At 39.6% G+C, this 13,651-nt stretch overlaps 1 protein-coding gene across 6 annotated transcripts in view; it reads left to right on the top strand.

The window, feature by feature from the left end:
- Window positions 1-7,646, top strand: part of LOC128689744 (spindle assembly abnormal protein 6 homolog) — a 37,349-nt gene extending 29,703 nt beyond the window's left edge. For 5 of the 6 annotated variants that reach the window (XM_053778164.2, XM_053778163.2, XM_053778167.2 and 2 more), the window contains 4 exons: window positions 774-1,018; window positions 6,408-6,517; window positions 6,603-6,734; window positions 7,393-7,646. In XM_053778164.2, coding sequence (XP_053634139.2) covers window positions 774-1,018; window positions 6,408-6,517; window positions 6,603-6,734; window positions 7,393-7,540 — 635 coding nt within the window. In that variant the 3' untranslated portion in view covers window positions 7,541-7,646. Of the gene's footprint in view, window positions 1-773; window positions 1,039-6,407; window positions 6,518-6,602; window positions 6,735-7,392 lie in introns of all 6 variants that reach the window. The other variant, XM_053778166.2, reaches the window with a different exon arrangement.
- Window positions 7,647-13,651: the final 6,005 nt, after the last annotated feature.

Below are 13,651 nucleotides of genomic sequence, written 5' to 3'. Positions count from 1 at the left end.
TTAAATACAGAAAACAATGAGAAATAAATATAAAGGACTAATGAAATGGATAAATGAACATTTAACATCACTTTTACCTGTATTGAAAACTGTTGTTGGCATATGGAAGACGGCGAGGAGGGAGGGTTTGTCTCTTCCATCATCACTACCACCCTCTACCACAATCACCAGCACCATCACAACCACTGCCACCCTCTACCACCATCACTACCACCCTCTACCATAATCACTACCACCATCACAACCACTACCTTCCCCTACCACCATCATTACCACCATCACTACCACCCTCTACCACCCTCTACCACCATCACTACCACCCTCTACCACCATCACTACCACCATCACTACCACCCTCTACCACCATCACTACCACCCTCTACCACCACCACTACCACCCTCTACCACAATCACTACCACCCTCTGCCACCATCACAACCACTACCACCCTCTGCCACCAATCACAACCACTACGACCCTCTACCGACGAAAAACAAAGCCAGACTGACTCAGAATGCGTGGGATGCTTTGTGTGGGCAGACGCATTCAGTACAATGGACCACTGTCAACTAGACGAAAACCGAGGTGATAAACGAAAACTGGGGCAAAATTTTGACGAGAAAAATCGTCAAAAACCGAATTCGATGAAAACTGAGGTTCCACTGTACCATTTTTTTTTTTTTTTTTAACTGTTGAAGATTTCAAAATTTATATTTTTATTAGCCTCTACTGGTAATTTGAATTATTAATCTAATTATTTGTATATGGGTTAGTCATCTCTTGGCTCAACAAGCAACTTAATGAAGTAGAAGTAACAGGAGCAATAGCAAAGCGTGCACCCTTGACAGAAATATACCTCACTTCACAAGGGCCATCCAGCCATGGTACGAGGCAACCAGGTTCCCGCTTTCCATCAGGATCACCAGGGCTTGTGGCACATTCCACACCTCTGTCAAATACACTAAGATCCCTTACCACAGTTAATAGTGGGTGGTCTGGACAAACTCATACTACTGTGGTTAGTAATCTCATTAGCAGGTAATGTATAAACAAAGAATGAGAATTTATGAATAATGTGATGCTTCATTTAATGCTAAAACATTGTACAAGCTATATCATGTTCTAGGAAAAAATGTTACATACAGTGGCCCCTCGGATTACGACATTAATTTGTTCCAGATAGTGTCTTATACCGAATCTGTCATAATCCGAATTGATTTTCCCCATAAGAAATAATGGAAATCCAATTAATCCGTTTCAGACACTCAAAAGTATTAAACAAAATAATTTTTTTTACATGAAATATACATTTCCCTACACAGAAAACAATGAGACATGCAAAATAAATAAATAATAAAATGACACTTACCTTTATTGAAGACGTATTGATGAGTGATGAGATAGGAGGGGGAATCCTCTTCCATAAGGACTTCAGGTACCAAGTCCTTATCTGGGGTTACTTCCCTTCTTTGCTTTTTAATGCCACTAGGACCAACATCAGAGTCGCACAATATATCTGTCCAGAGAGCTCTGTTTCTGGCATCTCATTAAGATTTCCCTAAAATGGGACACAACATTGTCATTGTAGATGTTGCCAGCACAGCCTGCAACAGCTGTGTCAAGGTGATGTTCATCCATAAATGTTTGCACATAAGAAAGCAGGAACACTGCAGCAGGCTTATTGGCCCATACTAGGCAGGTCCTTTACAAACCATCCCACTAACAGAATTGTATTTGCCCAACCCAATTTTCAGGGATATACAAATAACCCGCACATAGAAGAGAGGAGCTTACGACGACATTTCAGTCCGACTTGGACCATTTACAAAGTCACACTGAAGTGTGACTTTGTAAATGGTCCAAGTCGGACCGAAACATCGTCATAAGCCCCTCTCTTCTATGTGCGGGTTATTTGTGTATCGTTCCAGTCATGGTATTGTGCCTTTTTTTTTTTTTTGGTTATTTCAGGGATATGTTGTGTATCTTAATACGTATATGCTTCTAGACTGTTGTGTTCTGAGCACCTCTGCAAAAACAGTGATTATGTGTGATTGAGGTGAAAGTGTTGAATGATGATGAAAGTATTTTCTTTTTGGGGATTTTCTTTCTTTTTGGGTCACCCTGCCTCAGTGGGAGATGGCCGACTTAAAAAAAAAAAATCTATTCACTTATGTGCAAGGCCCAACATACCCTGTCTGGTATGTGGGGAAGTACCCTGGCTGGTGTATAGGGAAGTGCCCTGGCTGGTATGTGGGGAAATACCCTGGCTGGTATGTGGGGAAGTACCCTGGCTGGTATGTGGGGAAGTACCCTGGCTGGTGTGTGGGGAAGTACCCTGGCTGGTGTGTGGGGAAGTACCCTGGCTGGTATGTGGGGAAGTACCCTGGCTAGTATGTGGGGAAGCACCTTGGCTGGTGTATGGGGAAGTACCCTGGCTGGTGTGTGGGGAAGTACCCTGACTGGTGTACATAAGAAAGCAGGAACACTACAGCAGACCTGTTGGCCCATACTACCACCCTCACTACCATCCTCACTACCACCTTCTACCACCACCACTTTCATATCTTTCTACAAACTTTTTCTTGAGTTCTATAGTGTTTCTTACTCTATTTACCAAAGGGCTGGCACTAGAAGCTTTCTTTGGGCCCATTGTGGCTTATTTAGCAGTTACAAGCACTAAAATCAATGGAATAATACCAAATGTATTGCATGTACACGTGGAATCGTCCTCACTGGCTTGTAAACAATGGCACACTGGCTGTACATGGAATGTCCGGGCCGCTCACGCCGCGCAGACACGTTCGGGATGAATGAATGGCATTGTAATCTGGGGGCCCACTGTACAGGCAATTGGGACATCTCATATATTGGCATGATTATCTCTTGGTAATTCTGTTTACAAAAGTAGATGCTTGAATCCAGGCCTAGTAGATTGCATTTAACAGTATTGAGTCAGGCAGTGATGGCCTTAGTACTGTTAGGACCTCAGCCAGAATAATTTAAGTCCCTTTAAAGGCTTTATTTTTAATTGAACTTGTTTATCAATCTTACCTTGCTATGTCTATGAAACCAAGAAAAGTATCTTTAGGTAATATTGCTAATACAAAAATTAAATGTGATTAATTTTGAATTAAAACTGGCATGAAGAATATTATTTAATACATTTCATGAGCATATGTTGTAATGAATAGTTTGAAATATCAGACATAAATATATTGAAGGGATATCAATTCTGTGCATTTTTCTTGAAAATTTGTTGTATACATCTCTCCTCATTTAACAACGTACTCGTTTAACGACCACTCGGACGTACAACCAGCTCTCTGACCAGCATGCATACCTGAGTAATGTATATTAGAGCTGATTTCCTCTATTCTGTTTATTAAAATACAGCCTCTCCTCACCTAGTGACATACTTGTTTACCGATGACTTGGACTTACGACGGGCTCTCTGACCAGTGTGCTTACCTTAATAATGTATATCAGAGTTGATTGCCTCTGTTCTTTTTATTACAATATACATTACAATATACAGTACACTACTGTATAAACATTTAACCCTTTGAGGGTCGCCAGGCCCTCTCTGAGACTTGTTCTCAGGGTCGCCAAAATTTAAAAAAAAAATTATTTTTTCTTATGAAAAGACAGAGAATCTTTTCCTGATCATAATGACACCAAAAGTATGAAATTTGATGGAAAACTTACGGAATTATGCTCTTGCGAAGTTAGCGGTCGCGACGATGTTTATGCATCGGCGATTTTGCCCACTTTGAGCCCTATTTTCGGCCAATTCCAATGTACTAGTCAACAAAAATCATAACTATTTCACTAGAACTCAATTTTTTCTTTCAAATGAGTACAAGAAACCACCCATTTACTGATTTCAACTATCCAATAAAGTGGTCAGAATTTAGCAATTTTGCCAATTTCACACAAATTTCAAAAGGTGCCAATTTCCAAATAGGGTCCAGAATAAACAAGAAAGACATTCCTGGCACTAAAATAACATTTCTGTTCATTAGTCACATCCCCACGCCCCTCTTACATTTCATTTGCTTTCCACTTTGAAATTTTATTCTCACAAAAAATAGAAGATTTACTGTTATGCAGACTACTGCATTAGTGTAGAGGTATAAATAATATCAGCGCACTTGTGAAAGAATATTAGACTCACCAGTTGACGTGTATTGGACGCTTGGCATGATTTGTTTATTTTTGAACTTTGGTAAAAATCGAACATTTCTGCTACTTTGAGCTCAGTTTCAAGGTACTTTTTATTGTGAAACTAGTCAAAATCATCTCAATTTCTGTAATATGTCTTCCAGTCTATAAAATGAGACCAGGAAAACTAGAATACAACCATAAATACCATACGAAAATACAGTGCAAAGTCGCTGTTTTAATCCAAAAATATGGTCAGTTTTTTTTTTTTTCTCATTACGCACTGTGTGCTGCAGGATTTTTTTTATACTGCGCACACTGACCACATAGACCCATTCTTTCATATGTAGGCCTACCAGCTTTCTCTTGCTAGATTTGAGGGTGCTAGAATTTATGCGTACTAGTACCTCAAAAACCCTGGTGTGTAAGCCGTACTAGTACATCAGAAACCCAGAAAGGGTTAAAAATATAATTAATATGTTATAAATGATGCAAAGGTGACAATAAAACAATATCAAAGGTAGTTGACACAAACCCACTACTATTATAGTATGCTCCTTGCTTAGCGATGAATTCATTTACCGACGTGGTCTTAGGAACAGAACTCCATCATTAAATGAGGAGAGGGTGTACTGTAATGTAAAATAACAAGTGATCTCCAGTAACTGTAATGTTTGTCTCACATTGAGGTAGGGTGACCCCACTTTAAAAAAAAAAAAGGGGGGGAAACATTCACTATTATTCATACCATTACTGTCTTGCCAGACAGATGCTGACATCACAGTTCAGATGCTTCCTGAGCTGGAACATCCCTGCCCAGCCTTCAAGAGTGCAGACACTTTACTTTCCCATTTATAAAGATATAGCTTCATCTCCCTTTTCTAATGGGTTAACATCAAATGATCTCCCATACCTGTTCTTCAATGGCACTATTTACCTAGGTCTTTCATCACAGTATATAATTGTTTTATACACCTTCCATTAGAGAATTCAAAGTGAAATTTGTCTTTTTGGGTTAGTTATTGGCTCGTCTGATACTTCTCTTCTTTTTTCATAGGCTACTCTGAAAATTTGTTCTTAATAGGATCGTCATATGATCCACCAATGTGTGAAGAAACTTCTATTTTTGTAGGTTAGGTAAAGGTTTATCAGGAAACAGGACAAGTGTTTCCTGACGCAGATCTTAGTCAGGTGACCCACTGTTAGAGCTTTTGGTCATCTGACTAAGGCCTTCCACTGGCATACTGGTCCACCCCTTTAAAAATTATAGTCATAGTTATAACCATTTTAGTCTTATCTATTTTTATAGTTTTGAAAACTACGATCACTGTATTCATGTTATAGTCATAGATGTCATAAAACAATGTTAATGTAACATCTTGCCGCACATTAATATTTGACATTTGCCTGATTACCTTAGTTATTTGTATCAGAATATCTTGCCAAATAATTGGCCGTGAAGTAATACTAATGACTAGATCTCAGCTAGATGACCCTCTTCCGTGTTAAGAGCTTCGCCAATTTTCTAAATGTTTATCTCTTTTCTGGTGCATTGATTAGACAATCCAGTTCAGTACTGGTTAGATTCTTGGGTCTTTAAACCATATTTCATACTTTTTCTGCAATCTAGTGATTTTGTGTTTAATGTGTTGCTGGTGTATGAGTAAGGAAAATTTTGTGAATAAATTCCGGGAAAGCAGTTAGTCCACTTGAGTCCCGAAGGTGGAAATGGCAGTGCTTGCACTTTAACCCTTAAACTGTCCAAACTAGATCTATGTTTGCTCGCGTAGCGCTCCAAACATAGATCTACATTTTTTTTTTACATTCTTTCTTATGGAGAAAATCAAGGTCGGAGCGCTTCGCGCGCAAACGTAGATCTACGTTTGGACAGTTTAAGGATTAAAGGAAAGGGTGGGGATGTTGCAGTCAGAGGATAATCTGATTGATGTCAGCATTTTCCTGGAAACACAGTAAACTGAATGAATGGTGTAAATGTGTTTGCTTTAGGTCACCCTGCCTTGACAGGAAACAGCTGATGAGTTAAAATAAATAAATTCGTTATAATGTTTTCCTTTATAGAATGTTATATAAAAATAAATGTGCCAAGGGAAATATGCCCACTGCTAATTTTCTTAGCTACATGAGCAAGTACTGTGCTGTATAAAGTGAGCAATATCTTTTTCTATATAATAACTATCTTCCCACTTCATACTTTGTGTAACACATGTAACTGTACTAATCGTCAGAGTTCTGTACGTACCCTCGGCAACATTCCACCCATACCAGAGGAGATCAGCCCTCGCACTACTGATAAGTCCCCTGCTGAGAAGGATATATCTCCTATTGACAAAGAAAAGTAAGTAGCTTGTGAACTGAAAGTATTAAATCATAATTTTCTCATTTTTTAACAAGTTTTATAATGGCATTATCTTTTAATTTAGCTTGGAAGGATTGGATCCCAAATACTTTGAAGTCACTAATCCAGCAAGTGTTCCAGTACAAGGGCTACTACGAGCAAATTACTGCAATACCTCTCCCCCTGACTCACATCCAAAAGAGCTGAGAAAAGATAAGTAAGTGATAAAGCATTGTGGCCATGTGTTTATCTTAAGTGTCTGCACTTATGCTGCGATTAAAGTGTCATAAGCACCGACTGATAAAAAGTGATAAACCACCTGGATAGAAAATTGAGACATGGGTAAAGGAGATCTGTAACACTGTAAAAACATAAAAATGGAGGAGCATTGCAATAGGCTTACTGGTCCATGCAGATCCTTCTCAAACAAATATATTTCAGCCTCATTTAGAAACCCTCTTAAGTAGAAAAGAGTCTCAGACTTTAGACAAAGTGCTTTCACACTTTTCATCTCTCTCCATTTCTTTCTATGAATTTTCATTGTCCATTTTTGTCTTGCATAGATACAGTTATTATTCGTAATTGCACCTGCCCTCTGTTTACAATAACTTGAATTTTTCTTCAAAAAAATCTTGGAAATACAGGTAATGTATTACAAAACATGTTGAATATTTCTGATTCATAATTACTCTATTACTACTCTATTACTACTGAGAATATTTCTAATCCAAACTACGTAATTTACTTCAGGATAATAGAATACTATATCATGAAAGCTAACATAATTATTTTTCAATTCTTCAGAGTATTTTCTAACTTTTCAGTAATTTGGATGAAAATTTAAAAAAAAAATTGCACTTATTTTTTTTTTTTAGAACGTTAGAAAAGAGAAGAGGGATGATTGAAGGAAGAGGAAGAGGAAACAGAGGAAGGTCATCTGGAAGAGGAGGTAAAGGGCTAGAAAGTCAGAAAAAAACTGGAGTTTCAAATAGCCATGCTTCAAGCTACTTTCCAAGAAACTAGATTCCAGTTCTTTATTATCTGCTAGCATTAACACTTGGCAGATGTCTTTCTTGGGAGAAAACACTGTAAGAATGTCTGTAGTTTTAATAAAAACATATACAATTTTGTCAATTTATATTTTGCATATATAGTTCACCAGTAAATCACTTCTGGTTGCCTCATTTAGGCAGAGATTTATAAGAAAAGCAACATATTTACATTTGAATTTGCCAATAGTTTTGAAAATTATTGCACTTTCAAAGTTGAAAGGTATACTTGCATTACTGGAAGAAATAATTTTTAAATATCTTTTACCACATAATTTGCAAAATTCATGAAGGAGGGGTGTTAATGTTGCAGTTTAAAAACTGTAGTGTAAAGCACCCTTCTGGCAAGACAGTGATGGAGTGAATGATGGTGAAAGTTTTTCTTTTTCGGGCCACCCTGCCTTGGTGGGAATCGGCCAGTGTGATAATAAAAAAAAATATTATTATAACCATTTGATCTTCATGGATACTTATTATAACCATTTGGAAATTTAATATTTTTATATACAGTGGACCCTCGTTTATCAGCCATTCTGGAAATCGACCAATTCGTTTTTTTTTTTTTTTTTTTTTTTTTTTTTTTCTTTTTCTTTTTTTTTTTCTCCAAAAATTCTATCCCGGTTATCGGCCGTTATTTCAGAGATTGGCCATATTGGACACGTCCACCTGCCGCTTCACCGCCTGTGAGTCAATCTGGCTGTGTCTCTGGGTGAGTGAGGAAGCCTCTGTGCATTCATTTAAACATTTCACTATAATCCATTGTGTTTTGTGGTTATTGATTGAGTGCAACTGCAAAATAAGCCACTATGGGCCCAAAGAAAGTTCTTAGTGCCAGCCCTTTTGTAAAGGACTGAGAGAAAGGGGTGAATGTGCCTTCTTCAGTGATTCTACGATATGTATGATACTAAAGCAGCAGGAGTCGATAAAAGCTATAGTACCAGCCAGTGATAAAGTGTAGCATTAACAGTGTAGCAAGTAAGTTAAGCGGTTAAGCGATAGAAAAAGGATGACAAACAACTCTTCCAATGTTGTTGGAGGTATATAGGGCCACTGACAACATGTGCCACCCTGCGTATCTTCCACCACCCTAAACCTCTGCCAGCACCTCCATAACCACTTTATTTCTTTACATTCTCCACAATGAAAACTTTATTTCTCTACATTCTCTATTATGTTTTTTATACAATATTTCTTATCTATAAATTACGTATATTGTTTCAGTGTGACTAGTAGTATGACTAGTGGTGGTGGCCACTGCCGCCGCCACCACCACTATACAGCTTATGCTGTCAGTGGCCCTTATATACCCAACAACAACAACCACACCACCACTAGCCACATACATAATGACATATTTTATTCATTCTAGAGTATATATCCTGTTTCTATGCTATTAATCAGTAAAGGTTTCTGTTATTATCAGTAAAGGTAAAAGTGATGTTAAATGTTCATTTATCCATTTCATTAGTCATTTTATTTAGTTCTCATTGTTTTGTGTATGTAAAACTATAGTTAATCTTTAAAAATTTTTTTTTTTTTTTTTTTTAATATTTTTGGGTGTCTGAAACGGATTAATATTTTTTTTTTTTTTTTTCAACAAGTCGGCCATCTCTCACCAAAGCAGGGTGACCCAAAAAGAAATAAAATTCCAAAAAAGAAAATACTTTCATTATCATTCAACACTTTCACCTCGCTCATACGTAATCACTCTCTTTGCAGAGGCACCCAGATACAACAGTTTAGAAGCATATATAAAGATATATAACATATCCCTCCAAACTGCCAATATCCCAAACCCCTCCTTTAAAGTGCAGGCATTGTACTTCCCATTTCCAGGACTTGAGTCCAGTTAACTGGTTTCCCTGAATCCCTTCACAAAATATTACCCTGCTCACACTCCAACAGCTCATCAGGTCCCAAAAACCATTCATCTCCATTCACTCCTATCTAACACGCTCACGCACACTTGCTGGAAGTCCAAGCCCCTCGCCCATAAAACCTCCCTTAACCTCCTCCCTCCAACCTTTTCGAGGATGACCCCTACCCCACCTTCCTTCCCCTACAGATTTATACGCTCTCCATGTCATTGTACTTTGATCCATTCTCTTTAAATGACCAACCCACCTCAACAACCCCTCTTCAGCCCTCTGACTAATACTTTTATTAACTCCAAACCTTCTCCTAATTTCCACACTCCAAATTCTCTGCATAATATTTACACCACACATTGCTCTTAGACAGGACATCTCCACTGCCTCCAACCGCCTCATCGCTGCAGCATTTACAACCCAAGCTTCACACCCATATAAGAGCGTTGGTACCACTATACTTTCATACTTTGCCTCCATAGATAATGTTTTTTGTCTCCACATATACCTCAACGCACCACTCGCCTTTTTTTCCTTCATCAGTTCTATGGTTAATCTCATCCTTCATGAACCCATCCGCTGACACGTCAACTCCCAAATATCTGAAAACGTTCACTTCTTCCATACTCCCTCTCGCCAATATGATATCCAATTTTTCTTTATCTAAATCATTTGATACCCTCATCACTTTACTCTTACCTATGTTCACTTTCAACTTTCTACCTTTACATACCCTCCCAAACTCATCCACTAACCTTTGCAACTTTTCTTTAATAGCATTTAATAGTTTTTTTTTTTTTTTTTTCAACAAGTCGGCCGTCTCCCACCGAGGCAGGGTGACCCAAAAAAGAAAGAAAATCCCCAAAAAGAAAATACTTTCATCATCATTCAACACTTTCACCACACTCGCACATTATCACTGTTTTTGCAGAGGTGCTCAGAATACAACAGTCTAGAAGCATACACATATAAAGATACACAACATATCCCTCCAAACTGCCAATATCCCAAACCCCTCCTTTAAAGTGCAGGCATTGTACTTCCCATTTCCAGGACTCAAGTCCGACTATATGAAAATAACCGGTTTCCCTGAATCCCTTCACTAAATATTACCCTGCTCACACTCCAACAGATCGTCAGGTCCCAAGTACCATTCGTCTCCATTCACTCCTATCTAACACGCTCACGCACGCTTGCTGGAAGTCCAAGATAAAGATACACAACATATCCCTCCAAACTGCCAATATCCCAACCCCCCGTTGAGGTATATGTGGAGTCAAAAAACGTTATCTATGGAGGCAAAGAAGGGAATGTATGAAAGTATAGTAGTACCAACACTCTTATATGGGTGTGAAGCTTGGGTGGTAAATGCAGCAGCGAGGAGACGGTTGGAGGCAGTGGAGATGTCCTGTTTAAGGGCAATGTGTGGTGTAAATATTATGCAGAAAATTCGGAGTGTGGAAATTAGGAAAAGGTGTGGAGTTAATAAAAGTATTAGTCAGAGGGCAGAAGAGGGGTTATTGAGGTGGTTTGGTCATTTAGAGAGAATGGATCAACGTAGAATGACATGGAAAGCATATAAATCTATAGGGGAAAGAAGGCGGGGTAGGGGTTGTCCTCGAAAGGGTTGGAGAGAGGGGGTAAAGGAGGTTTTGTGGGCAAGGGGCTTGGACTTCCAGCAAGCGTGCGTGAGCGTGTTAGATAGGAGTGAATGGAGACGAATGGTACTTGGGACCTGACGATCTGTTGAAGTGTGAGCAGGGTAATGTTTAGTGAAGGGATTCAGGGAAACCGGTTATTTTCATATAGTTGGACTTGAGTCCTGGAAATGGGAAGTACAATGCCTGCTCTTTAAAGGAGGGGTTTGGGATATTGGCAGTTTGGAGGGATATGTTGTGTATCTTTATATGTATATGCTTCTAAACTGTTGTATTCTGAGCACCTCTGCAAAAACAGTGATAATGTGCGAGTGTGGTGAAAGTGTTGAATGATGATGAAAGTATTTTCTTTTTTGGGGATTTTCTTTCTTTTTTGGGTCACCCTGCCTCGGTGGGAGACAGCTGACTTGTTGAAAAAAAAAAAAAAAAAACTTTCAGCCGCCTTCTGGTCCGAACTGGCAGCCTCACCATGCCTTACCACACTGTGTATGCCAGTACGGTTCTTAAATCTCTCAAACCAGCCTTTGCTGGCCTTAAATTCACTCACATCACTATTTGCAGGCAATTTCTTTACCAAGTCTTCATGCAACTGCCTAGCCTTTTCACAAATAATCGAAGTCATAAGAGTATCTCCTGCTAATTGTTTCTCATTTATCCACACCAATAATAACTTCTCAACCTCTTCCAGTACTGGTGATCTCATTTTTGTCAGCATAGTTACTCCCTTTGCAACAACAGCATCCTTATTATTATTATTATTATTATTATTATTATTATTATTATTATAATCAAAAAGAAGCGCTAAGCCACAAGGGCTATACAGCGCTGCAGGGTAGGGAAGGAAGCGAGGGTATTGGATGGCAGAAGGGAGGAGGGATGATCAGTAGGTTACAGAAAACAGCAGGGCAGGGGATTGTACGGGGGTAGGGGGTAGCAAGAGATTGAAGTAGAAAGGGCTGAAGGTATCAGAATTTGTGAAGTAAGTCAGTTGTTGTCAAAAAGTCAATGAGAGAGTCTGGATGAAAGGTGGGTCCATCAGCAAGAAGGGAAGGTAAAGAGAGAGCAGCAGAGCGAAGACGACGACAGAGGTAAATTTTGCGTGCTCGTTGATAAAGTGGGCAGTCCAACAGAATGTGGCTGACTGATAATGGAACTTGGCAATTCTCACAGAGAGGAGCAGGGCGCCTCTCCATGAGATATCCATGAGTAAGACGAATATGGCCAATGCGAAGATGGGAGAGAGTAGTCTCCAAACCTCGACACTGGTGATAAGAAGACGGCCAGTAACCTATACTCGGTTTAATTGATTGAAGTTTGTTGCCGAGCATAGTAGACCAACATTGTTGCCAACGGGTGTGAAGTTGGGAAGATATTGCAGCAAAATAGTCCGTAAATGGAATACCTCTACATGAAACTGGTAGGTCATGTACTGCTGACCGCGCAGCAGTGTCTGCCTGTTCATTGCCCTGTACGTCAACATGACCAGGGACTCAACAAAAAACAATATCTTTATGCTTGGTAAAGATGCGGCGTAGCCAAAGTTGGATACGGAGGACTAAGGGGTGAGGTGTATCAAATTTCTGTATAGCCTGTAAAGCACTAAGGGAGTCAACCACAAATGATGACACAGGCATAGATGCAATACGGATAAGTGCTGTAAGGATGGCATACAATTCAGCAGTAAAAATACTAGCCGAAGATAGTAAATGCCCTTGTACGACGCTGTCCGGAAACTGCTGTGAATCCTACCCCGTCAGAAGACTTAGAGCCATCTGTGTACACAGCAATGGCATGAGAATGAGAGTGAAAGTGGTCAAGAAAATGAGAGCGGGAAGCGACCGTAGACAGTTGGGCTTTCGAGCAAGGGAGAGAGAAAGAACAGACTCGAACAGCTGGAACTTCCCAGGGGGGTAGGGAAAAGTGAGATGCTACATGTACATAGAAAGGTGGTAATTGAAGAGAAGACAAGAGCGAATGAAGGCGAAGAGAGAAGGGACGGAGTAAACAGGGGCGGCGAACAAATAAAGAATGTCTACTAATATCCGTGACCATTCTATAAATGGAAGGATTGCGGAGATCATGAGAGCGTACATAGTAGCGAAGGCAATGGGCATCAGGGCGATCGGATAAGGATGGAACGTTCGCTTCTGCATAGAGGCTCTCGACAGGGGAAGAGCGAAAAGCACCAAGGCATAAACGTAATCCTTGGTGATGAATGGGGTTAAGGCTAGAGAGAGTAGCAGGAGATGCCGCTGAATAGATCTGGTCACCATAATCAAGTTTCGATAAGATAAGGGTGGAATGTAGGCGAAGGAGGGTTCGACGATCAGCTCCCCATGAAAGATGAGCAAGGGTTTTAAGGAGGCTCAGCCGGCTGTGGCAAGTTGTCTTCAGAGAGGTAATGTGAGGTTTCCAGGATAACCTACGATCAAAGAGGAGGCCCAGAAACTTGACTGTATCACGTTCAGGGATACGGGAGCCATAGAGGTACAAAGGATGATCGGAGATGACAGAGCGTCTAGTGAAAGTAATTTGGTGGGTTTTAGTGCTGGAAAATTT

Source organism: Cherax quadricarinatus, chromosome 22, assembly GCF_038502225.1.
Source record: "Cherax quadricarinatus isolate ZL_2023a chromosome 22, ASM3850222v1, whole genome shotgun sequence".
In the NCBI taxonomy this organism is placed as follows: domain Eukaryota; kingdom Metazoa; phylum Arthropoda; class Malacostraca; order Decapoda; family Parastacidae; genus Cherax; species Cherax quadricarinatus.
Note: the sequence above shows the minus strand (reverse complement) of the source record. Positions and strands in the feature narration are given on the sequence as shown.